Source organism: Tenrec ecaudatus, chromosome 8 (assembly GCF_050624435.1).
Source record: "Tenrec ecaudatus isolate mTenEca1 chromosome 8, mTenEca1.hap1, whole genome shotgun sequence".
Taxonomy (NCBI): domain Eukaryota; kingdom Metazoa; phylum Chordata; class Mammalia; order Afrosoricida; family Tenrecidae; genus Tenrec; species Tenrec ecaudatus.
In genome coordinates, this window is record NC_134537.1 from 115,790,423 (window position 1) to 115,817,728 (window position 27,306).

At 37.6% G+C, this 27,306-nt stretch overlaps 1 protein-coding gene and 1 non-coding gene across 2 annotated transcripts in view; both read left to right on the forward strand.

The window, feature by feature from the left end:
- TUSC3 (tumor suppressor candidate 3) overlaps positions 1–27,306 on the forward strand; it is a 171,350-nt gene that overhangs the window by 124,024 nt on the left and 20,020 nt on the right. Inside the window, exon 7 of the mRNA XM_075556758.1 lies at positions 17,969–18,032. Within this exon, the coding sequence (XP_075412873.1) occupies positions 17,969–18,032 (64 nt within the window). The remainder of the gene's footprint in view (positions 1–17,968; positions 18,033–27,306) is intronic.
- Positions 22,937–23,065, forward strand: LOC142455863 (small nucleolar RNA SNORA42/SNORA80 family). Its single transcript, XR_012785975.1, has one exon. It is a non-coding gene; the product is annotated as a small nucleolar RNA SNORA42/SNORA80 family (small nucleolar RNA).

The window sequence follows — 27,306 nt, forward strand, 5'->3', positions numbered from 1 at the left end:
CCCACTTCCTTTTCCCGTCTCCCCCTTTCCCATGTCCTCCGGAAGCATCAGTCCCATTGTTTTCTCCTGCAGATTGTTTATCGCACCTATCTTACCTAGAGCTATTAGAAAGAAAGCCAATAGTAAGTGTGTTTCCTCTGCAGTGTTCTCATTAAAAAGAATTGTGTCACTTGGAGCATTATTATTCAAATGAAATATTTGCTTAAAGTGTTCTTCAGAAAATGGTTACTTACATGCACCTTTGACTTCTTTAATTTAGTACAAATTGTAAACTTAACATCTTACCGATGAAAATTGCTTTATTGAAAGTGCACTTTGCAGGAAATTACTGACTCATTGAAGTTACAGCAGCTATTCACAATTAAGAGTAACTTTTAGTAATGTTCATCTTTTTTCCAAAGAAGGAAATAGCTTATGGGTAATGTATTTTGTTTTGAATATTATATGTAAATTGCATTGGACAGGATAGAAATACCACATTCTGGGCGGTGATATTATAACTAAGAAAGTGCTATTGTTGAGAATGTTAAAAATAGATTTGTTGTTATAGCCCTTTGCTTCAAACTCATTTACATAAGATTAGAATTACTAACTCATGATATAAGTTTAAGTAAAATAAATATAATATGAAAGCCATGTTTATTGGATTTATTATACTATTACAGAAAGAAATAGGTATGAAACTGATAGTTGTTCATAGAGTTGGTTTTTTTTTCTCAGCCATAAATTCACAATTACTTGAATTTTCTACTGTATGATATTGACAATACATTATATTTTATATAGCAACTAATATTGGACTAACAGTATCATCATTGCTGCTAATCCTGAGTTATACTTAAGAACTGTTTCTGTTAGACATGTTTAAAGATTTAGATTAAATGGAGTGGTAAGGACATAATTATAACAAAGAGTTGTAAGCTGCCTTAAAGCATTTGGCATTGGGTCAAAGTAGATATTACAATACTGTGACAGTTACATAATCTCCTGTTAACTTGTGAATGGGGTGGAGTCTAGCTTGTTAATCAGGTTGCAGCTTGTGATGATCTCATTTGGAGGTACAATGAAGATAAATAGCTTGCTGGAGGCCAGATACACACAAGACTCTCTGCCTTTCTTCCACACAAGACACATGGAGCTACGCTAGAGCCCTAGAGCTGGAAGAGCCATGTGGAGACCCACTGCCAGTGTTGCGATGCTTCCACTGACATTGGATCCACACGATTTTCCACCCACTGTCCTGTGATCTTCCTGCATTCGGTGTCATTGCATGGCTGCGTGAGTCCAAAGAGCAATATGGACTAATATCGACATAAGGGATAATAACGGATTATGGACTTGATCTGGACTGGGCTGGGATGTTTTCTTAATGTACAATTGCTCTTTCATAGAAAGTTCTCTCTTACACACATATGAGTGTCAGTTAATTTATTTCTTTAGGCTACCCAGACTAGCACAATACCGAATAAATACTGGGAGGTGCTATTTTATTGGCATGAATGATAAATACACAGATGATTAGTTTGTTTGCTAGTTAAAGGTTTCTTTCAGTTTATTCAGTTTTAAGAATCTGTAAAAGATCATTTTACATATCTATATTTTGGTTTAGAAAAATTGCTTTCTGGTTACAAGTGAAAAACTAATGGAAATATTTTCCTATTGGTCTGATGGAATGATTTCACTTTTTTAAGTACTGTTTTTTGAGCATATACCTTTCTGCTCTTATGAGATACAGTTTATATACAGGAAAACACAAAAATATATCATATGCTATTCAATATAAATTTTAGCTGTCCTTAATCATTTCGGTGGAAAATTTGGGAATGTCCTTTCATAATGTGCATTTTTGTCCAAGGACAAGTGTCAGGGAGTAAGTATGAATTAGCAAGTAAGAAAAGCCAAAGTTCAAGGAGAAGTTATTCTTAGACTTTAAAGAAGTCTTACAGTAAAAGAAGTACAGTATACACTCGGTTATAAGCTGACCTGAATATTAGCTGAGGCATCTAATTTTACCACAAAAACAATGAAAACTGTGCTGAAAAACTCAGCTTATACACAAGTACATATGGTATATTTTTAGTTTCCCACTGTAATATGTAAGTTCAGTAAGTTCTGACTTTGATATTTTCCAAGTAATATAAATTGAGGTTTTTGTCTGTTTTACTTTGTTATTCTTATTAATATATTTTGAATATGAAATCCAGGATAGGTAGATCTACAGAGACAGTAGTAGTAACTGGATTAATGGCCCCTTTGGGGTATGATAGTGGGGTTTCAGGGAAAAATGGGCACTAATAACTAGAATTTAAAAAGCAAAAAGGAAGAACATGCTCAGTGCATCTTAAACTAAAAGAACTTAAGAAAAAATTCAAGCCTCAAATTGCAAACTTCAAGGATTCTATGGACAAAGTATTGAATAATTCAGGAAGCATCAAGAGAAGACGGAAAGAAGACACAGGGTCACTGTACCAAAAAGAACTAGTTGAAATCCCACCATTTCAGGAGGTAGCATATGAGCAAGCGCCAGGGATCCTGAAGGAAGAAGCTCAAGCTGTACTGAAAGTGTTAGAAAAACAAGGCCCTAATAATAGGAGGGACACCAATTGAAATGTATCAGCAACTGATCAAGCACTGGAAATACTAATCAATGCCAGGAAATTTGGAAACCAGCTAGATGGCCAGTTGACTGGAAGAGATCCATGTTTGTACCCATTCAAAAGAAGGGTGACAATAGAATGCTCAAACTTTAGAAATTATCAATGACAGCACATTCCAGTAAAGTTTTGCTGAGGATCATCCAACAGCGGTTACGGAAGTACATTGACAGTAAGCTGCCAGAGGTTCAGGCTGGATTCAAAAGAGAATTTGGAACAAGGGATATCATTACTGATGTCCGTTGAATCTTGGCTGAAAGCAGTAAATATCAGGACGATGTTTACTTGTGTTTTATAGGCTGTGCCTAGGTATTTGGCTGTGTGAATCATAAATTATGGATAACTGAGAAGAATTGAAATTCCAAAATATTTCATTGTGATCATGAGGAACTTATATGGTCAGGGGACAGTTGTTCACACAGAACAAGGGAATACTGCATGATTTAAAATCAGGAAAGATATGCTTCAAGACTGGCATGTCCTCACCATACTTTTTTAATGCTTAGCCAGTTATCAGAGAAGCTGTATTTTATGAAGAAGAATGTGGCATCAGGATTGGAGGAAGGCTTATTAGCAACCTGCGATAGTCAGATGGCACCACCTGAAAGTGAGGAAGATGACGCACTTTCTCATGAAGATCAAGGAATGAAGCCTCATTATGGATGTTAGCTCAAGGCAAAGGAAGACAAAAATCCTCACAATTGGACCAATAGACAATATTATTATAAATGGTGAAGATGTTGAAGTTGTCAAGAATTTTGGCTTGCGTGGATCCACAACCAATGCTCATGGAAGCAGCTGCCAAGAGACCAAAGGATGTATTTCATTAGGTAAGTCTGCTGCACAAGACCTCTTTAGAGTATTTGAAAGCAACGATGTTACTTTAAGGCCTACAGTGCACCTGACCTAAGCCATGCGATTTTCAATCTCACCATCTGTGTATGAAAGTTGGACACTGAATAAGGAAAACCAATGAAGAATTGATCATTTGAATTGTGCTGGAGAAGAATGGTGAAAATACCATTCACTGCTAAAGGGACAAACTGTTCTGTCTTAACAAAACTATGGCCAGAGTGCTGCTTAGAGGCAAGAATGGCAAGGCTTTGTCTTACATATTTTGGACATGCTGTCAGGAGAGACCGGTCCCTGGAGAAGGACGTCATGCTTGGTAAAGTAGATGGGAAAAGATACAGTGAAAGGACTTCATAAAATCCATTGACAGCATGGCTTCAAACAAATGGGCTCTGGCACTGGAACAGTTGTGAGGGTGGCAGAACCAGGCAATGTTTTGTTCTGTTGTGCAAAGAGTCACTATGGGTCTGGCAACTAACAACCTTGTTTTATGTGGGTCAGGAGCGCCTTTGTACACAGTGGTTAAACTACTTGTCTGCTAATGAAAAGGTTGGTTGTTGAACCCAAAGGAAAGATGTGACCGTCTCCTTCCATAACGAATTACTGCCTATGCAGCGATATGAAACAGTTCTACCCTGCCTTAATGGGTTGTTCTGAGTCAGAATCCACTTGAAGGCTCTGAGAATGTGGATCAGGAAGAAAGTGAGACAAAATGAACTGTGTAAACTTAAAATGGATACTGGATGTTTGCATGCTCTGAGGAGATAATTTTAACAGAATCACATAATTTTGTTCTTAGAAATAATGTACTCATTTCAGTAACCTCGTCAAGTGTACATCCAAAGTCAGTGCCAGCAAAATAAGCAATCTTGCTTCCATATTTTCTTTCATTTTCCCTGTCTCCTACCTGCCTGATGTTTTCACTCAGTATCCCATACTTAGCTTAACATCATTTAAATATACTGTATATTGTTAACTCTTTAATTTTTCCATGCCTTTCAACAGAGAGTAATTTAGCCAGCTTTATTTCTTTAGAATTCATTGGACACATAGCTATAATAATACCAGTTTTTTAACTAATTCGATTATCATCTGTTTAGATCTAGCAGTCCTCATACGGAAAATTCTTCTGAATCAATTTTGCCAGAGGCAGCAGTAGCTGAGATTCCTATCCTAGCTTGCTAAGTAAATTCCCTCATCCTATTTTTCTTTGTGATTATTTTCCCTCCAGGCACCTATACTATGCTTTCTTTTGAACCAAGAGTCTGTGTTTTATATTGACTGATTTTTCTTATTTACAGCGCGCTATCTCTTACCTGTTAAATACCGAAGGAATGCTTGTTGACTAAGATTGACGATCTACTGCAGTAAAGATTGACTGTTCAGTTATTCAAAAGTGTTTGAATTAGAGTGCCAAGATTTTGAGTGATTTCTAAGCATTTTTAAATTTTCAAAGGTTTGTGAGTACTGGATTGATGACAGTGCCGGTTTGGAAAGCTTTCACTAAATTGAGAGGTTGGATAGGGAGATTGCAGAATAGAGCCTATAATCCAATTGTGATGTAAGCATTCAAACACAGTAGATTGAATAGAAATGTGACAGTTATAGAATAAGAAGTGCTTTCTGGCTTTGTGATTAGTCTTAGGTAGAAAAGTAAAAAGTTTGCTAACGATAAATTACTTTGTATGGAGAACATTGACATTTATTTGACATTTTTTGAGTTTACAACTATAAAGCTTTCAAGTGAGATATTCACCTCAACATGTCCAATCTGTAACAGCATAATATGTGAAAATGTAAAACTTGAATAAGGGAAATCCTTCTTTAAGAATATGCATCTTCCAAAGGGGAAAATGTAAAAATAAAAGAACTTCATTGGCACATAATTTAATTAATCTCTTTTATAATTGAATTGTACTGTAATAGTTTCTGTTGTGTTCATTCTCAAACTATTTTATCTATTTTTCTTTTTCATTTAGGGTCTATAGTCCATTGTAATGGGCTACACAGGGAGCAAGACTGGACTTTCTATTCCTTAACTAGTTACAGTCTGGGAAGCCCACAATCGGTATCAGTTAGTGTTGACTCGATGGTAGTGAGTTTGGTTTGGAATAGGTTATCATGCAAGTGAGAAATGATCAGGATCCAGGTAGTTGCTCATCAGGATGTGCTATGTTGGGTTTGTTAAAGTCCAGATGACACACCACTCCACTGTGATCCTCAATCAGAAGGCATTCAGCTCAAGTCACATAACCTAACTCCCTGAAGTAAGTGCTCGGAGACACCCCTTTCCGCAAGCAAGCCTTTCTACCTGCAGGCACTCAGGTTTACTTGTTCTGTGGACTGGGAACTACATCACTCTGTTTCATGTTTTGGCTCTGTTTCTGTTCCTGCCTTTCTGATGTCACATCTGCCTTCTGGCTTTAGGAGGTTCACTGTGCCGGGATCCTGAGATCCAGAAAATCAGGTCTTTCTGGTAGTTAGATTCCCCTCACTGAGATGGCTGTGTGAAAAGGTGCATTGTCGTGGCAAAACCAGTCCTCTGTCATTTTCTAAGCACTATTTGAAATCCCCCTCATATGAGATGAGAAGTACTATGGTTTGAGTCAGGCACACCTTAGTCCTCAAAGCAACATCTTCACTTTCTTTGCACTTGAAAGTGATTTTTTTGCAGCAGATTTTCCCAGTGCAAAATGTCACTTGATTTCTTGGCTGTTGTTTCCATGGGTATTAATTGTAGATAATTTCACTTTTTCCCTCTCTGTCATGATGTTGCCTATTGGTCAGGGTTTTCCCGCCTGTGTTTTTGAGGTGTGATTAATCCTGAAGGCTGTATTCTTTGACCTCCATCAGGAAATGTTTCAAGTCTTCTTCACTTTTAGCAAGCAAGGTGGTGGTGTCTGCATATCACAGATTGTGAATGAACATTTCTCTGATTCTAATACCGTGTTATTCATATAGTCTAGCTTCTTGAATTATTTTCTCAATTTTAAATGGTAGATTTTGCATAAGAACAAGCAGGAAACAAGGAATTCTCTTGGCTCTTTCTTCAAAATCTATCCGGTGTTAGATCAATTTTTAAACAAATTTCACTTAAGCCATCAACATTTTTAATCTGGATTATTATAAGAGCTCTTCTCTGGGCTCATTGATTCTACTCTTGCTCTTTTACAATCTGTTCTCAATTTATATCAGATCACTCTTCTTCTCAAACCCTCCTGTGTTTCCCCAAGAGACTCGAGTAAAATCCCATCTTCACTAACCACACTCACCTATATCGTTCCTTAAATGCTTTTTAGAGTTTTGCATTAGCTATTATGCCCTGTGATTTGTGCTTTTCTTCAAATCATATGACTTGCTGCTACCCTTGTTTAAGCCTTTGATTAAATGGCCCCTCTCTATGGTATTTATTCGGCCTTCCATTCCCGTGCAACACTCTGAGCGTCACTACTGTGCTCTCCCTTCTCCTTTCACACGGCACTCATCTTGTCACACTCTGTGAAAGATATTTTTGATTATTTGGATAAAATTCAATCTTCGTCTTACAGACCAGGAGTCTAAAGCACCAGTTGCTTGAGTAGTATCCCCAATTCACCAAGTTAGAACTGAAACCTAACAGTCTGTTTGGATCTAGGGCTCCCTAATAATTAGAGTACCTCTGTTGAAGATACTCAGTCCAATACTATCAGGTTTCTGTAATAGAACTACAAATTATGGATCAAGCTGTTAAGTGTAAAACAACTCTCATACCTGAATTCCTTTTGATAATACACTGATTAAATGTACAGAATGTTTTAAAATTAGCACCATCAGATTGCTAGATTAAATTTAAAAATGCATGAAAAATTAAGGTTTCATTTTTCCAATTTTTAGTCTCAGCCAATCGCATCCATCTTCAGTCTAATTTGGAAGACCTGAAAATGCATAACACTTGTCAACCATGTTAGGTGAATCTAATACCTGAATCCTTAGCACTGTTTTCATTTTTAAAATTTTATTTATGACAATGTTATTCCACATCAAATGTCAAAATAAAGCACTGGATGTCAAACACTTGGAGGCTGGCTTTCTCCGATTTGCTCACTAGAACACGGTATATGAAGGGAATGAGTGACAGTGGACTTGTCGTTAGGTATGACCCATAGGAGAACTACCATCTTTGAGACACTGTAAGAAGTTCTCGAATGTAAACTGAAGCCATTTGAAGTGTCAGAAAGCTATTGTAGCAGTTGGTCACCATATTAGTCTGGGTAGACTAGAGAAACAAATCTATGGACACACCTGTGTATAAGAAAGATATTTATACAAGAGCAGTTGAACATTGAGAAAACATCCCAGCCCATTCCAGATCAAGTCCTTAAGTCCAATTTTAGCCCATATGTCCAATACCAATCTGTAAAGTCCTCTTCAGTCTCACATGTAATGACGCCGAATGTAGAAGATCACAGGCCAGTGGGTAAAAAGTCTTTGGATCCGGTGGCATTGGAAACATCTCAACGCTGGCAGGGGTCTCTGCATCAGGGTGGGTCCATGTGTCTTGTCAGCTGCTATGTCTCCTAGAGTGTGAGCAGAGAGTCTCCCATCTCCAAGGAGGAAATACTAGATTTCCCAGAATTCTCAGGAGAAGGCCATGCCCACACAGAAGCCTCATTGGCTATGATCCGATTGACAGACTAGACTCCACCCCTTCACTCATAATCTTCTCATGTTGACAATTATATAACTACCACAGTGACGTATGGCCAAAGGAGACTTAGATTCAATATTTTACACATATTGCAATCAATGAAGCAATGACTATGAATAAATACTAAGTCCAAGTAATGATTAGAGAGTGATTTCACAAACCAAAAATTTATTGAAGTGTGAACATATATATATATATATATATATATATATATATATATATATATATATTAGTCCCAAGAGTATTCTTAGCATCTACATTCACAAGTAGTTCACAAGAGGAGAAATAGACAGATTATACATCAAAAGGAAACATAACTTGTTTAAACATATTTTAAAAACTTTGTTAATAACATCTATTTTTATCCACTAATGGCCTCATATATTATCTTTACCCTGAAAAATTCCAGAGACATAAAACAACTGAGAGAAATTCATTGCCAAATGTAGATCAGGGCAGAAATACTCTTTTCCTGATGCATTATGTATACTTAGTCACAAGTGAAAACTATTTGGTGATAGGGAATTAATGATGTTTTTCTTAACACAATGATGCAAATTAACTTTATTGTTTGGTTTTTCTCCGTACATTTTGGATATGGGTTTACAACATAAGAATATCAATCTTTCCTCACAGTTTTCCTCCTTTGGGTTAAAAAGCTAAGACAATAGCAAAAACTCTGATACTTTAATTATATTAACTTTCTTATACCTATTATGAGAGTTGTATGAAAGCATTTACAATGCAGAGTTACATATTTGTTATATCTCACATTAAATGCTTTTCAGTTGAATTTTAAAGTGGTAAAGAATATAACAAATTGTTCTTCACTTTGAATTCTTTTTTACTTTAGCTACAAAAGAAAATTGTATGAGAGTATTTAAAGTTTTCTTTTGTTACTGAATGCAATTAAATCTGTAAAAAGTCTAGAGACACATTATTGTCAACAGCCTACTAATTACTAAAATTATTTAAAAGGTGAGTCATTGGACAGCATTTTAAACTTTTACTTTACGCCTGGAAAAAATGTAATTAGTCTTATTATGTTGTCTTTTATTTTCAACATTTATTTTGAAAATAAAGTTAATATTGGAAGTTCTTTATCTCAGTGGCTTTGTTCAAATCGTAAAGAGGACAGTGTGTTTTCAGTAGTCATCTCCCTGGTGTCTGAGGCAGTAGGGTCATTTTATTGTCCAACTCGTTTTTCAGGCCCACATTCTGTGTTCGTTCTTTGGACCACAGCTATCAAAAGCTGGGTTGTTCCAAATGTGGTTAGGAGGTGCCAACCCACCACTTTGTTCTTTCATTTCTAAGGTACTCATTTTGCCTCCCTGTAACATTCACCATGTCTCTTTTAATATTTGGGAATATTTCTTAGAATACAGATAGGAGTTTTTGGAGATAAGCACTAATATTATCTATTACTTATCTACCTAATTAATTAGATGTAATAATCTTTGTTGCATGAGCTCATTTAGTTTCCAGTAGTCTTCGTAATACAGACTGGTATTAATACAGCTCTAAACTGCTATATTTGACAGTAGCAATTCTTTCATTAAGAAGCCCAACAATGAACTTAAGTATTCTAGTAAGACCATGCTCTTGTGCTTGGTCCAGTCCTTTCACCCTTGCATCAACTCAACAGCACAAAGTAGAGCCTAACCCATAGGGCCACTCAAACTGTAGCTCTGGCTCTTATCCATTACGCTCCAGGGCTCTGCACTCACAGGGCGGTTTCTCTGAGTGTGCTGTTTTCTGACAACTTGTACAGGATGCTCCACTTCTCATACAGCCTTTTAAAAAAATGCTGGTGTGTAGACATATCTTGCTGCTCAGGAGCTGTGTGTTTCTGATCCTACCACCCCCCCTATTAAGCGTCTTCCTATATGGTGACTCCTTTAGGCTTTTTTTCCTAGAGAAACAAAACCAGTGATGTTCATAGATGAGGGGGCACTAAAGAAAAAGAAAAAAAAACTCTGTGTTCCAGATTTTGGCAAAAAAACAAACAAACAGCGTACCTCTCCTCCCACACACCTTACAACCTTGACCTTGCTCCACATGAATTCTTTTTGTTTCTGCGTATGCAGAAGGATGAAAGGACAGCAGTTTAATGGTGTAGAAGAAGTGAAAAACAAACAAACAAGGGAAGTGCTGCTGTCAGCTTTCCAAACACGAGTTTGAAAAATATTTCTAAGAATGAAATTTCAGATTTGACAAATGTATTAAGTGTACTGGAGAGTACTTTAAAGGTGATAGGTTGTTTTGTAAAAATAAATATATACCTTTTCGGGGGAGAGGGGACAGCATTTTGTTTTGGGGGGTAACCCCTCGAATATAAGAACTTTATATCAAGAAAGCCCAGATCAACCTAAATCCGCGGGTTAGATGCTCATGAGACAGCCTCAGTTTAACAGCTACCAGGGGGCGAAGCAGGAAGACAAATGGGAGGCTGGTGAGTGCAGAGGCACCTGGCTCTGTCTGTGGTCTAAAGGAATGTGGCAGGTTGCCAGCAGCACTGGCTCTGTTGGGCTCCATGGGCCATCCGCACTGGGATAAGACATGGGACCCAGAGAAACAGAAAGTGCCAGGGGCAAGGGAAAGTAGCGTTTTCCTCCAGGACTTTCACAAATATGCCACACCCCAAGGAACTGCCATTAACCTGTATACTGACTGATAGTTTGGACTTCATCCCCACCTTCTCAGAAATTTAAACATCATATCTGGAGTCTACGAATCTTTTTAAGGAAAGTTACCTTGGTGATTTTCATGCACGCACATAAATTGAGATTCTTTTGGAGAAGTAACTGTTCTGTGTTGAGTGATTAACATTTTTGATCTCCAAATAAGATAAGCAAAATTTGTGAAGCCCTTTATTGAAGTCTGACTGGATGTATAAGGCTTTCATACTCCTTATGTATCAGCTGGAATAGGATCAAAAGACAGCCTACAATTTCAGTAACAAAATTCTTGGCTATTGCTAAAAGCTGAGTGTGAAACACTTTTGAATGACAAGTAATAAGGCATTAACACTGTTTTCATGAACTGCTTATTTAGCTCTGTTGTGATCATTTTTTAATTTAAGCCAAATATTTAGGAAACTAGTCATTTCGAGCAGAAGGTATGTGCAGCTTCTGGGGAAATCAAGCATAGTGGTATTCATTGCTACTTGGAAGGAGATAATACCTATTTATATCCTTTTTTGCAGATAAATCCAGAAGGACGTGGCTTAGCTATTTAACTGTGGTATCTCTATCACATCTGCCACTTGGTGTAGCAGCCTAGCAAGAGCTCATGCTACCTCAGAGAAGTTGATGCAGGCTAATGAATAAAAAAATCAACTCCAAGGAAGGAGCTCGAAATATAGAGTGATGAAGCTTGAGGCATCTTTTCTTAGACTGTCAGAGTGATAGGTACCTGGGCGTTTCATGTGTTCTGTGCAGTGGCAACAGTGAGCCTTTACTACTGCTCTAGAAGACTCCCTCACACTTTTGGTTTGTTTTCAGTAAAACAAACCAACTATTGTTGTCGAGTCCATTCTAACTCTCAGTGACTTTTTTAGCACAGCTAAAACTGCTCCCAGGCGTTCTAAGACTATAAATCTTTGTGGATGCAAACAGCTTTATATTTCTCCCAGGTATCAGAGTGCTCTCAACCAGTGGATCACAACCCCTTTGGGGGTCCAACGACCCTTTCACAGGGGTTGCCCAATTCAAATCAGTAACAAAATTCCAGTTATGAAGTAGCAACAAAAATAATTTATGGTTGGGGGTTACCACAACCTGAGGCACTGTATTAGAAGTTCGCTGCATTGGGAAGGTTGAGAACCACTGAGCTAGAGGGTTAGAAACTTCTACCTTAACATTGTCTGTCCAATATGTAACTCACAGGGCCACCAGGCATCCTTTGTTTTCAGTAGAGACCAACTCCATTAGTTCCATCTTAAGCAGGATTATACGAGGGGGCTTCAAATGGCTCCACTATCTGTAAGTTCTGTTTTTCCATCAACCTTCGGAAGCAGCTGTGTACCATTCTACATTGGGAAGTCCATGGTTTAAATATTTGTTAGTTTTAAAACTAAATAATATAGTATGATTTATTTTAATAGTTCAAAAATAGCCTTTGTAGATATTAATATTCCAAAAAAGAAACTGGAAATGAAATGAAAGGGAAAGGTTATTATATTTTACTATTCTAGGCACCTTAGCACACAAAGAAGACTCAGCATCACATTACTAGAATGTCATATTATTGGATTCCTACTAGCTGATACATTTTAAATGTCATTTGATTTACTTAGAATTTACTTAGAATTAAAAATGATTGATTCTATTATACAAAGAAAACTAGATCCCTCACTTTAATATAGACCAGATCTGGAAAACTGTTCCTCTTCTAATTTCAAAGACTATTAAGTTTATATAAAGCAATGAGACATGGCTTTGAAGTACTGTCAAAGAAAATAAAACATAATCATTTTATATTCTATTTTATTTGGCTATCAATTTATTATCTTTTTGGGTTGACAAGAGTTTCTCATCTTTCCTGCTTTACTATTGCAGTAATTTTAATCAAAAACCATATATAGACCGAGAAGCTAGATAATTAAAAGAACAGCATTTAAATTTTCTTACATTTCAAATATGTGTGGGTTTTGTACTAGAAGATGGCAAGTAAGTACTCAAAAAGGCTAAAAGGATTCACATAGGTACTTTTTCATGATGCATATAAGGAGAGGGAAATAAAATGGATAGAATTTACATACCATTCCATACTGATTTACATAAGAAGAATAAACAGAATGAGTTCCTATAGATACTGAAAGATAATCACACCACTGTTTCCTGTAGCTGGTGACAAGCTCCTGGTTCAATTTGTAGTCATAGTATTTTAAAGCGAAGAAGAGGGAATCAATAGCACTTTGGTGGACTTGACCTTAAACTGAGAGAAATTGGCTTGTGGGTAACACCCAACAATATCAAATGTTTGTTTTATTCGCTTGCCATTTTCTTGATGTCATGATGTCATAAATGTACCTTTTTGAATGAATGACACAAAATAATGATAAATCAATGATCTGAGATTGGTTTAAGTATATTTCTATTGGGTTATTTATTTTGCTAGCTTGGCACTAAATGTGCAAGGCTTGTTTAAATCTTTAACTCTCAAAGCTACAAATTTTATAATCAGTGTGCCTTTTAGGGAACTTGATAAAAATCTCTAAAGCCAAAAACATGTACTGGCAGCAAATTATTTTAACTCTTCACTAATTGTCTAACCCAGCACAGCTACTATTAATTGCCGGACAGTTGTCATACATAAACCTTTGTGTACCATTTCCATCACTTATTTGTCAAATTACTAAAATAAGGAGGGAGAAGAAGAAGAGGATGAGAGTGTAGAGAAAAGAATATTCCCACAGTTTGGATTTAGACAGCTGGGAAAATAAGTTGCTCTTTCTGGAGATTGAGAAATATGGGAAATAAGTAGATTTTGGTATAGAATGAGTGACAGACCAGGTGTTTGGTGTTGGCTTGTAAGGCTTTGGATGCGCATGAGACTTATAAGTAGAGATGGATTGGATATTCACATTTGAAATGGGAGAGTACTAGATCAGTTACAGGTCTGTTAATCATTAGTATAGAGATGGTATGTAAACCTATGTGATGAATTGAGAAGGTCTGATAAGAACAAAAAGCATAAATCTATGAAGTTCACACACTCCAGAATTTAGTTATGATGATTGATGGGAAAAAATAGCCAAAAGCCCCATTTAAGAACCAGTTAAGTGGGATGCTCAAGATTTGTACTCTATGGATCAAGCCAAGAAAATGACAACCCCACCCACAAAAAAGTAGGAAGTGATCAAATGTAATTCCTTCAGATAAGTTAATTACAGTAAGATTTAAATATGATCATAGCACCTGACAATGTGGCGTTTCATTTGTGAAGTTAACAGAAACTCATTGAAGGAAATTTTCTTACTTAGAGAAAACCAGATAATGACATCAATAAAAATGCCTCAAGTTCTTGATTTTTCCAAATATGCAACACTATGACAGGCAAATTACCTTACAGTTGTATGTAAGTCTCAGTTTATATTGATATAGTAGCATGCAATGTTATATTATGGTGGGGTAGGGGGCTGGGTATGTGGCTTTGTGAGGTACCAGACCTCACAATCGAACGCGTCCAAGGGGTGGTTGTGTAAAAGAGGGTTACATTTAAAAGAGACATCAGACAAGATAGAGCATACCAGTGCGCCTCTCCTGAGATGTCCTATGATCTCAGGAGCCAGGTTCATGCAGAGAGAAAATGCATTTCCAACCAAGGCTTGTATGAACTTAAGGGACGTGCCAGTCCCTACTTTAGGTAACCATATGCGTGACAAGGGGTTGCACAATAGGCGTCCATGTAACAGGAGCGGGGTGAGCTAGGGGTTTACACACCACAGGAATGGGAGGCACTAGAGACATACATGAGACAGGAAGGCATATACATAATGAGAGGTGGGCTCAGATGGCAGCCCATCCTTGGTCATCCCTGAGTTGGCTTGACCTTAAGTGTCTTTGGGTTCTCCTTTATCCATTATCCTTATCAGAAGGGAGTACAACTTTCCTCTAGTTCTGTAAGGTCTCTCTCTCCGGGACTAGATTTCAGCCTCGGTCCTTGGCTCCATGTGAGAAAGTTTTCACGCTGAAGCCGGGCTCGTGATCCAAGTGAATTTATTGAAAGTTCAAAGAAGCATCAGGTTTTACGCGGCACCCATAGGATTCCTTTGACCATGCGGCCTGGCAGAGACTGCTCCAGGTCACGCAAGGATCTCTCTCCTCCCAGGAAGAGGACCAGGACCACCCAAGCAAGACAAGCCAAGACAAGACCCCTCCCCCTCTTGGTCCCTCCCTTTTCAAGGGTTCCTGGGGGAGGCGTGGTGAACGACCCCAGGTCGATCCCACTGGCTGAATTGCAATCACCTGGCCCAGGTGGGCTGCTCCAGGTGTAAAGCCCATCTGGGCCCACCCACGGGAAAATCCAGCTTTTGTCCTTTTGCTGGCTCTCCTGGGCATGAGTAAATGGACTTCCCAATTCCCTAGGCTTAGCTACCTAACAGTTCCTAAATGCTTCCTCCTCGCCCCCCCTCCCCCACTAGCATGATCCCAATTCTACCTTGCAAGTCTGGCTAGACCAGAGGATGTACACTGGTACAGATGGGAACTGGAAACACAGGGAATCCAGGGAGGATGATCCCTTCAGGACCAGTGGTGAGCGTGGCGATACCAGGAGGGTGAGGTGGAAAGAGGGAACCGATTACAAGGATCTACATGTGACCTCCTCCTGGGGGACAGACAACAGAAAAGTGGGTGAAGGGAGATGTGGGACAGAGCAAGATATGACAAAATAATAATTTATAAATTATCAAGGGTTCCTGAGGACGGGGAGAGGGAAGGGAGGGGTAAAATGAGGACCTGATGCTAGGGGCTTAAGTGGAGAGCAAATATTTTGAGAATGGTGAGGGCAGTGAATGTGCAGATGTGCTTGACACAATGGATGTAAGCATAGATTGTGATAAGAGTTGTATGAGCTCCCATTAAAATAATTTTAAAACAAAACAAAAAAGAAGGGAGTGGCCTCTACTTAGGATAGGACAGACTACAGGGCCTGAGTGCTCTAGAGGCTGATAACCTTCAAGCAGATAACCTTTACGTAGTTGACCTCCAAGTGTATATGGGGGGACAACCTGGGGAATAAATTCTCTGTTTCCCACAGGCTTGTCAGTTTAAACCCACTAGCACCACCACAGGAGATACATGAGGTTTTTTACTCCCATAAGATGTATAGCCTCAGAAACCACAAGGACAGTCTTACTTTATCCTGCTGGTTCTTAATGTACAGCTACTCTTTGATTAACGTTGTTCTTACACACATACGAGTGTCCTGGATTTGTTTCTCTTGTCCACCCAGACTGACACAAGATGAGAATCATCAGCTCAAAGCGGATTCCAGTGGTGCAGTGCGCAGACAGCTCTCCCACCTGTTTATCAATTCTGATAAGGCTTCTGTCACTAGAACTGATAAAGAAGATGCCAGGGAGAAAGGAATTTCATCCCGCCCTTGACAGACTCTATTTCTTTGCTGGTTTGATAATTCATTGCATGGCCACACAGAATTCACAGATCAACTGAGGAATATGGATTTTTAAAAAAGGAAATACAAGGAACAACACAGATGATACAGTTCACCAATCAGGACAGAGTCCAAACTCTCGGTCGTGGCACAGGCAGTTAGTAAAACGTTTTCTCAGATGTGTCTGCTGCTGGCCCATGTTGTTGCACTCTGACCTGCTCAAGCAAGTGTAGGAGTTCTTAGCTCCGACAATTAAGTGTCTGGAGTGCCCGTCCACCCCTAACACTTGTTCCCCCAGCCCCCAACAAATACTCAAAAACTCACCCCTCTTGAAGCGATCCTGCGCCCGAAAGACACTCATTTTCTTGCTCCATGGCTCAGCAAGTCCACTGCAGCAGCCTCTGCCGAAGATGTCCTAGTTCTTACTGCTTGAGCCATCTTGTGTCTTCTGGTGCAATTTCCAATGTTGGTTCTCAGTATAAGGACCCTGGAACAGAAGAATGGGAATCCAGACCTTGTTCTTCTTGGTAGTGAGGTCCCCATCGACCTTTGTGTGATTGGTTCTTTTAAACTTAGTAGGCTAGCAGAATTGACCAATCCCCTCAGTAGGCCACAGCCACCTAGTTTGTATAGTAATTGACCAATCCCTGCAGGCCTTTAACTCTCCAAACTTCTGTTATTTGTAAAATAACAGCAATATAAATAGCTATGTTTTAGAATTATTAGAATTAAGTGAGAAAGCTCTTCATATATTTTACACAATAAATATTCAGAAAATGATTGTTCCATTATTTTGTATTTGTTGCTATGTCTGTTACTCTTATTTGATAAGAGAAATAAAAGCCTTTTTCTTAGTTTCTTAGTTCTTGGTTTCTAATCAGACCTGAAGATGTAAAACATTAGTTAATGTTTATATTTGTTTTTTTCTGTGTATTTGCATAATTCCACTTTGGCCATATGCTTGTGTTAAAACTTTTCCATAGTGAATAGTAGTTGTAGTATCAATTTCAAAACTGCATGTTCCTATGTAGGGACATCTAAATGAATAGAGTCTGGTGAGAGGTGAAAAATAACGGGATTTCTCTGCAGCTGCAGCACGAACCAGATCTGACTACTACTTCTGCTATACACAATCATTAGGAGTTGAATGGATTCAGTGGCACACAACCACAAAAGCAATACTTTTGACTTGCCATCATAAATCCTCTAATGAAATAAAGACGTTTATAAAGCTACCACCTTATTTTAAAAATTTTGACAATGCAGAAAGGAATTGTTTGGCATTTGATAGATAATTGTTGGCTTATTTTCAAGGATCGAGTTAAATGTTTAATTCTCTAAATTAAGCTGTATGCTACACCAGTTTCATAGTAATTATAGAAAAATAATTATATTATGTATATATTTGTGATGAAGTCTTGAACAAATGATAATAAGTTTACTGTTGTTAGGTATATTTTTTGGTTTACTGTAATACCATCAACCACCATTATCATCTGTCATTTCTACTTAACCAGTAATTATATTATTCAGGAGAATATAAATCAGAGCTAAATCACTAGATTTGCCCATTGTTTATTTTTGTGCCCTACGAGTGTAATGTAATTGTGCCTCTTTCTCAGATTGCAATTCCCGTTTCTTTCTTGTTTTCTAGAGCTACATTCACGGGAGCAGCCAGGCGCAGTTCGTGGCAGAGTCACATATTATTCTGGTGCTGAGTATCCTTTAACAGGCTGATGATTGAAAAGGTCAAACCCAAGCTGCATGCTATCAAATTGACTTTTTTGTGACAACACATAAGACTTTTAAAAACATTACAATTTAAACTTCATTATTTGGCTAATTTTCTCATTTCTATGCTAATTCCTCCCTATTGCACTGTAATTTTGTTATTAATGCAGAATCATTAACTGACTATAGTATTTCTACTCTTCCCCCCTTTCCCCTAGCTATTAAATTTCAAAGTATAGTTTTTAGAGTACATTGATTAGCTCTGGCTCTTTTTAAAAAAACAGTTTATATAAGTTTCCCCTATTAGATATTAGTGGTGCAGGGAAAAGGAGGGAAGTGCCCTGTAAAATAAGTACCATTATAGTACTGGGATTAATAAATATTATGGTAAGTCAGAGAGAAAGATTTAGGTTAATTAGACCACTCTTTCTAGAACATACTAGAGCAACGGTTCTCAATCTGTGGGTTGCAACCCCTTTGGGAGTTGAACGACCCTTTCACAGGGGTTGCCTGATTCATAACAGAAGCAAAATGACAGTGATGAAGTGGCAATGAAAACAGTGCGATGGTTGGGGTCAGCACAGCATGAGGAACTGCATGAAAGGGTCCTGGCTAGAGGAGGGTTGAGAACCACTGCTCTAGAGGAAGTATGGGGAGTCGGGTAATGACAGTGCAAACCGTGGTTGCTAGTTTGAAGGGGAAAGAAGAGAGCAGGACAGGCAAGGGGAGTGAGATTCAAGGACTGAATTAACCATATAGCCGACTATTCCTAGGATGGAAGGATGTCTTTATTGGGTAAAAGTATATTCTTTCACAGGACGGGTCTGGGTGAGTCGGGGGTATTACTGCTTTTGTGAGTTTTGTGAAAATGTTCAAAAGTTAAATTTGTGGTGGTTCTTAAACATGTTGACTCTATCAAAATTTAAAGTGTTTATTGCATTTTCAAATTTAATTACTATCATGGTTTACTGATGTTCATATTTGGTTAAAGCAACCTAGATAAATTTTTCCTATTTTGGACTTTCAAGGGCTTTAGAGAACTCAGCTAAGTCAAAACTTCTTTTGAGAGGCAAGAAAAGTGTATCCCACATAGGTTAATTGACTTACCTTAGGCTAGGGAAGAATTAGGAATATAAATCAGTTTTTCTTTCACATAATCCATTTACTATCAGGTTCTTAAATTTTATATTCCATGCTTAATTATAATCTATGACATGTTTTTATAATCAATGCTAGTCATTATTAGAATATCTTTTAATAACGTTAAAGTTTTGTATTTTATTACCAAAATGTGTCTTGCAATTAATGTTTTAATCCATCAGCATATATTTATTTGCCAACTTCTGTTTCTGCAATTTATGCAAGTAATCTGTTTTATTTGCTTGCTATATTTTGGGAATAGTGCCAGGTGCTGATACACACTAATCACTTATAATTCTCAAGTAGCTCACAGATTTCTTCCATTAGCAAATCGGGATTAGTGAAACAACCGCACCCTTTCTGTACAGAGAACGTGAGAGAACACATGTTACTCATGCAGTGCTCACTGAAGACTGGTTTTGTTTGGCTTTTTCTCATGTTTTTCTTCTTTATTCTCCCTGAGAACTTTTCTAGTTGCAGATGACATGCATACATGTATGAGAGGGCGTCATATTCTTCTTGAAAAAATTGTAATTAAGAGATCTTGGCATTTTCCTATAAAGTTTTGCAGTCCCCTTAGATGTTTGTTTTTTCTTTAACATTCGCGAAAGAGGGTGGGCAGGCCAGGGGATAAAGATCCTGTGGTACTTAGCATGGATCCCAGAGTGGTGCAGATAGTTAAAAGGTTGACCAGTCACCAGAAGGTTGTTGGTTTGATTCACTCAGTGGCCTCAGAAGAAAAAGTGTTAATCTCCATTCTAAAGCCCATAGCCATGAAAATCCTATACTGTTTTATTCTGTAATACATGGGCACCCTGAGTCAGAATCAGCTCAGTTGGCAACTTACTTATGGTTTATGGCAGGATGAGGTCTTACTAGGACCCAATTTTCAAGAGTAAGATTTTTTGAATCCCACCCCATTCTGTATAATTGAGAAGATAATACAGATTTTGAAAGATTAGTGTGAGAAATGAAGCACATCACTGAACTAACACTCCCTGACCAACATTGACCATCTCTTCCCTTCTCATTATATTCTATTTTTAAATGATTTATATGTATTTTGAAGGAAAGTTCATCTGTGTTAAAGCAAAAATAATGAGAAACAAATTCTTTGTAACAGATAAAAATTTAAAACTGTCTATACATGTTGTAGTTACTTTTGTTTTTCTACTGCCTAGTTTAACCAGTGATGCAGCATTTTAGCAGTATACTTTGTTTAAAGTAGCTAATCTGTTAAAACACATCAGGAGTAGCTAGCTGAAGGAATGCAAAGCCGTGTTAAGACCATTCTTCCATTGTTGGCAGCAATTCTCTAAGGTTTCATTTCATGGATCATTGACATAGAGTTGAGATTCAGATGTAAAGACATTTCATGAGCAGTATGAAGCCTTCCATATAGATTTCTGCACTAATTCATAAAAGAATTAGAAATCCCTATTCTCTATATGCAAATAGTTATTTATTGCTTTATTTATTCTGTGCTATTTTTGTTGTAGAGTTATCGAGCATGGGGGTGGGGGGAGGGCATGCCTTTAAAAATCATGAACTCCTGAAAAGTATCAGTAAAAGTTTATAATAAAGCATCTTTCAGTAATTTCTGATATTTGCTTTCATTTGGCAAAATTTACTGATATTTTTAAAGCTTAACATTTTTTTGTAGTAATTTGAAAATTTCCCCCATTATATAAAAAAAACAAACGGTAAATTCCAGATGCTTCCTTCTTGTTTATCTGTAAGGGACATTTCGACTTTTGGTGTTTTCTAGCTAATTTAATAAGTCAGATCTTTAGATGTTGCTGTATATGGCATCTTATTGCAAAAACCCAGGAGAGAACGGATGGAATTGTTTTGCGTCATAGGTTATAGATTTCTGTTTACTTACAGAAAGTATTTTCTTTCTGTCAGCAGTGTTTTATTTTCTTAGCACCTTTTTTAGGTTTTTAAAGAAGAACAGCCCTCAGTAGCCATTGAGGGAAAAAAAACATAAAAAGAGATTTGAAACATTTGCCATTTTGATGTAGAATATATGTGAACTACTTACTATATATATTTTTCTTCCAAATAATTCACTGCCCTTGAGTTCATTCTTTCTCAAAGCAACTCTATAATTAATCTTTTAAATTTAGTTGCATAATATAAATGCTCACCGTTAATCTAAATAAGGCATTTACTGTTTCACCAGGGTAGACTAATAAAAGTAAGTGTCTCCCAGGGCAGCGGATGCTGTAATCAGTGTGTGCCAAGGAAGCCCCAAGGAGAGGGGTTAGGCCGCCTGGAGGAGCTGAGGAATGGGCTGTTCTGCGTGTTGGTGCTTGAAATGGAAGGAGTGAGGCAGAGTGTTCCCGGAAGGGCTGTGCAGAGGTCCTCCCTCACGCGTCTGACGTATTGCACGAGAGTATTCTTTATTGGAAGGGAATAAGGAATACCTTGAGGCTAAAATAAAAACAGGAGGACAATAATTAAATGTTTGTTTGAAAAGTGAAATGAATGGAATATTGGAACGAAAAGTGAAAATTGTCCTACATTTTGCTAAGACATTTGAGCTTTACTTTTAATCTGAAGCTAATATATGGGTTGCAATTGTTATTGAAATGCCAGGCCCATATATTTGGAATTGGCTGTTCTATGATTGCTTCAAGAAGTATTCAGAAACTGAATCTTAAGTGTCTTCATAAACGTAGCTGTGGAAAGGGAAAGAGTGGCAGTTACGTCCTGCTCTACTTAGTTCTGATGGCACTATGTGAAAAGGAACAGGAAGAACAGAAATACTCACTACGAAGCACTGATTTTTCTGGTTAAAGTGGATGAACTTGTAATGGATGAATACCACAATATCTCTGAAAGGGAAGAACTACCAAGACTGCAGTGGATGGCATAGCAAAATTCAAGGAGGAGGAATCAGTGAAGTTGAGGTTTACGGTAGGAGAGTTTATTGAGATGAGTAAAGTTGGCAAGTACGGGAGAGGAACAGGACCAGCGTGAAAAATGCAGCCTAAAAACATCCCTCAACCACGGCGTGTCTTCATGCGTGCAGGGAGACAAACAGCTTAATTAGGACCACAAACCAATGTAGTGACACAAAAGATGGAGAGGAAATATACAAATAAAGATGTGTGTCGATTATCGTCTAAATCATGAAAAATAGTTGCTGTTGAGTCTGATGGCATACATTAAAAATGTAGTATTTTTACATATTAAAGATGCTCAAAAAGTGGTATTATTATAGATCTTCTATAATCCTTGGTGAGAAAGAATAATTTTGCTTAACGAGTCAATACGTATATCTGGGACCTACAATAAAAATGTATACCTAATAGGTGCCAAGTATAGTGTAGTTAGCTGAGATTCAAAAGTTACAAAGCCTGACAAATCCCTGATTCTGGAGTTTACATTCTAAAGGGAGAATCCGATATGCAACAAATGTGCAAATAATTATTTAATTGTAATTGTGTTCTAAAAGGTGCTTTCAAATAAAGTAATGTACAGTGATACTCAGCCTTAAGGTACTTGACTCTTAATGGATATTATTAAAGTGTAAGCATCAATTTTTGAAAGTACAATTGCTTTAATTAATATGAGGACGTTTCACAAAGTTTGTGGGGTATGCAGTGAAATGAAATGGAAGTTGCCCACTAACCTTGACACTGCTTCTTGACATTTTTATATAAAATATATTGTTATGTGAAATTATATAAAACCTTATAATTTTGTCAATGAGTAAATGTGTTATAGAGGTCAGTTGATAAAATTATGTGGGGTTGTGGCAGGTCTGATCCCATGGACCTCTCACAGTGTCTCAGGCCAAAGCAAACTGTCACCCGAATCATTGCCTGGCTTTACCTGGTGGGCTTAAGGCACTGAAGCGGGTTGCGCAATGGAAAAAAAAATATGTGGGGTATGCTTTTAGTTATAGTTAATTTTAGAAATGCAAAACTTCTTATTTGCTTTTGGATGACAAAACCAAATATATTTCAACTAAGTATAGTCCCCTTTCCAAATGCCAAACCTACAAGCATCCAGTGAGTTCTGCCTCACAGAAACCCTATGTTCAGACTGCTCCTGAGGACTGTCCAGGCTGTGCGGTGCCCTTGAACCACCGCTCCTCTGGGTGGCAGCTGAGTGATTTAGTTACTGAGCCACAAGGGCTCTGTACCAGGAGTTGGCAAACTTTTAAGACAGAATAGACAATCCTGCCCCTCACAGCCATTTAAAAATTCTTTGAGAGCTATGAATTTTTACAAACAAATGAAATCACGTCATTTATATGCGAAACTGCGATAAGTTTTATTTTCATTTACGAAAGAGCCGTATAAGGCTTGAGAGCCGGTTTGGTGATTCTTCTCTACATTAAACTGTCCCACTGACATCAAATCAGTTCTGACTAACTAACCCACTATAGTATTTCTGAGACGGTAAGTCTATGGAGGAAGACGCTCCACTTCCTTCCTCAGATGGGCTCACAGTTTCAAACTGCTAGCCTGTGCTTAGAGTCCAACTAGTGACCTGCCGTGATGCCTAGGCTCCTGGTGGCAGGATTAACAGGTGTATTTAGATCTGTCACATATTTATGTGATACATGTATAAATGCCTACATGGTTGATCAGGTCTCTGCGTGTCATAAACATAAGCATGTGCATAGTTCACAATCAGTACTGACACCTGTGTGTTGGCAGGTCAAACCCACCCGGCAGTGACGCAGAACAAGACCTGTTGGTCTGTTCCCACGAAGCTTCCAGCCACGAAGCCCTCAGGAGCAGTCTGTAATGCAAAGGGGTACCTTAAGTGACTCTGTGGCAGTGAGTCAAATAGGGGGTGGTCAAATCTGTGGTTTTTAATCTTTCATTATTTTTAATTTTTTTCCCAATGTCCAGACCATGCAGAAGAGAGAAAATGATTATTTCATCTTAATTTGCAAGGGTCTCATATATTTTATCCCCTGCACATAACTTAATCTTTCATTATTATACACGTGTCTATAATATGCATGTTCATGTGTATGCTGATTTTATTTTTTGTGGTAAATCTTATTTCTCCATAAGAGTGGAGTTAGGCACATATTCGTTTCACTTACACCTATTCCTGGTATATACAGTCCATAATAACTGAAGATTTTCTTAGATTTCTCACATACTAATACCTCAAAATGTCTTAAGTTAGATCCTAGGTGTTTATTTCTTTTCTGCTTTCTTAATTTCATACAGTATGGACTTTGCATATTATGTAAACCACTTCATAATTCAACAGATGCTATATTGTTAGCCTGCATTTGCTTCCAACAAATACAGCACATTACAAGAACTTGGTTTAAATGGAAAAGTAATCTATTTCTGGTAGACCTATTTGAAATGGCAGCTTTTTTGCTGAATTGTAGACTTCCTGTCTTTAAAATGTAATATGAAATGTTTGGGGAGTAGTAGTGAAGTTTTTTAGTGATTGTGAGAGCTATCCGTTTTAATCCTTCCTACCTTTCAGACATTTATTGTTATAAGCCTCTTTTTACACTAGCAAACAGAATCTCAGAGAGGTTGAAGTGGCCCATTTGAAGTCACAACTCCGATGAGAAGAGCGTGCAACTAATTAAGGGTTGGATAAAATGATGATGAGAAAGAAGGTAAAGGGTGGCCGAAGGACCTACCTTCATCTAATTATCATTCTAGTACTAGGAGAATCTGTAGAAATTCCTACAGAAGTTGTATTATGGAGAAAAGTAAGTCGAGATAAAATCAGATATGCCAAAGGTGGCTTCCTAGATAAGGTGTCACTTGAGCAGAAACCAGGTAGAAATGAGGAAGTTTTGTTTTCAGGCATTTCAAATAGGAAGTGCAAAGGGCCTGAGGCAGAAACATATCTGGCTTTTGGGAAGAATTTCAAGGATTTAACAAAAATAGAATTGTTCTGTTAACTTTTTGGAAACCCCTTATATGTATTAAGTATGTAAACATTTAAATTAAAATGTACATAGGAATAGAAAGTAATGCTAGAGAAAGTCTAAATATGAAAAGGAAGCCTAATTTACCTACTTGTATTGATCCACTTCTGCCTGTTCCCAAGAACTAACTGAGGAGCTAAGCAGTAGACATTCGGTACATTTAAAGATTTTGTATGATAGAAGTTTTAATTGTGCTTTCTGTTATTTTATTATGAAAGTGTCTTATGAATCTGCATTCAGGAGAATATATACACTTGAGAACAGTAGACCACCAATTATCATACTATTACACAAAACATTAATACCTTTTAGTATTCTTTTAAGCTTTTGGTATATGATTGAAACTCAAGTAATGCCTGACCTCTCTAATTATCAGTGTTTTACAAACTGTTTACTAAACTTCTTAGAAAATTTTGTAATAGCTTGAGTGTGTGTGTGTGAGTGTTTGTATAGACTATATTTGGCTGTCAGGATCGTTTTTCCTTATAAACATATGACTCCAATGATTTTTCCCCAGAAAACAATAAACAAATGAAATAGCTTAAAAACAACCATCTAGATGGGTCGGTGGAAGACTACATGCCTAACTAGAGACATTACTATTGTTGAGTTATAATGTCCTAAGTAAACATTCAGAATATAAATACCTACTCTGCAGATTTCCTTATGTCCTGCAATAACGTCTGCTCTCACAGCCAGATAATTGTCTCTGAGCCGCCCCTTTCACGACTAGATACTGCCTGCACATCAGTACACCTGAATACAAGGGAAGCATAACAAAATCTACTAAGCCTGTTCAGGAAATGGATCTCTTCTCTAAATATTAATCCATTGGGAAGAATACATGATAAATATATTTACAAAGTTGGTGAGTTCTAAAATCGGAACCATAATTTAATAGTTTGACAAAGGATATATTTTAGAGGCAGAAACAAATAGACAAACCTTAGCCTCCTGTTCTTTAGCCTCTGCAGGAAACATTGATCCATTTGAATTTATGATGTTAATGAAGATTATAGAATATACCAATGGACTGCCAGAAAAAGGAACAGATCTAGAAGAGAAGTACAGCTATAGTGTTCCTCACAAGCAAGGATGGTGAAACTTCCTCTTAACTGCTAACCAGTCAGTGTGTGAACACATCAGCCCCTGCACCTAAAAGAGATGTGGCAGCTAAGGGGCCATTCGGACCATCCTGTCGGTTGCTATGGATTGGATTAAACGAACCAGCAGTTGGTTTGGTTTGGGCTTTTGGATAAAAACCAAACATTAGGTGCATTAGTAATTGTGGGTTCTTAATCCTAAAGTTTTAATATTAATTTTGTATTCATCTGTAAGGCTTGCAGTTAAATACCTAAAAAAATATCTAAGTGACACAATACCTGACCTGAATAAGAATTTCTAATAATTTCTAAAATATATTTAGGGGTAAAGAAAAAGTTAACTGCTAGCAAAATTATTTACATAACACACATGCTACAAAATCATTCTTCTGTATGAATTCCGGTTTTGTAATACCTGTGAAGTGTGTCTCTAAGTTCCCTTTGAGTTTTTTTCTGTTCAGCTCTTAGATCATTATTTCTTCCATTTGCCTAAGCTACTCTAAAATTAAGAGCAAGTTTCAGAATCTCTTCTGACATCTACTTTGATCTTTATTTTTAATAACCTTTTATTTCATATATAAAATTCTTGATGTCAATTTAGTTTACAAATCTGTAAAGAAAACACAGATCCCCACAACGGGGGACCAGTAGGTAACATGATAAATGGAGGAAAAAAGAAATTGTCAGGAATTTCATCCAGTTTGGATCTACTATCATTGCTCATGGAAGTAACCATCAAGAGAGCAAATAACTCGTTACATTGGGTAATCTGCAACCAGACCTTTTTGAAGTGTTGAAAAGCAGAACGTCACTTTGAGGACTAAGGGGCACCTGACCTACATCAGGTGTTTCACTCACCTCGCAGGCACATGGAGGCTGGATTTGGATTGTAGTGCTGGCAAAGACCATTGAAAGTACTGTGGATTCCTAAAGGACAAATAAACACAGACAGAATGCTCCTAGAAGAAAGGATGGCGAGACTTTGTCTAATGTACTTTCGACGTGCTATCAAGAGAAACGAGTTCCTGGGCGAGGACATCCTGTGTGGGAAAGTCGCAGGGCTGCAAAAGGGGGCAAGACCCTGCC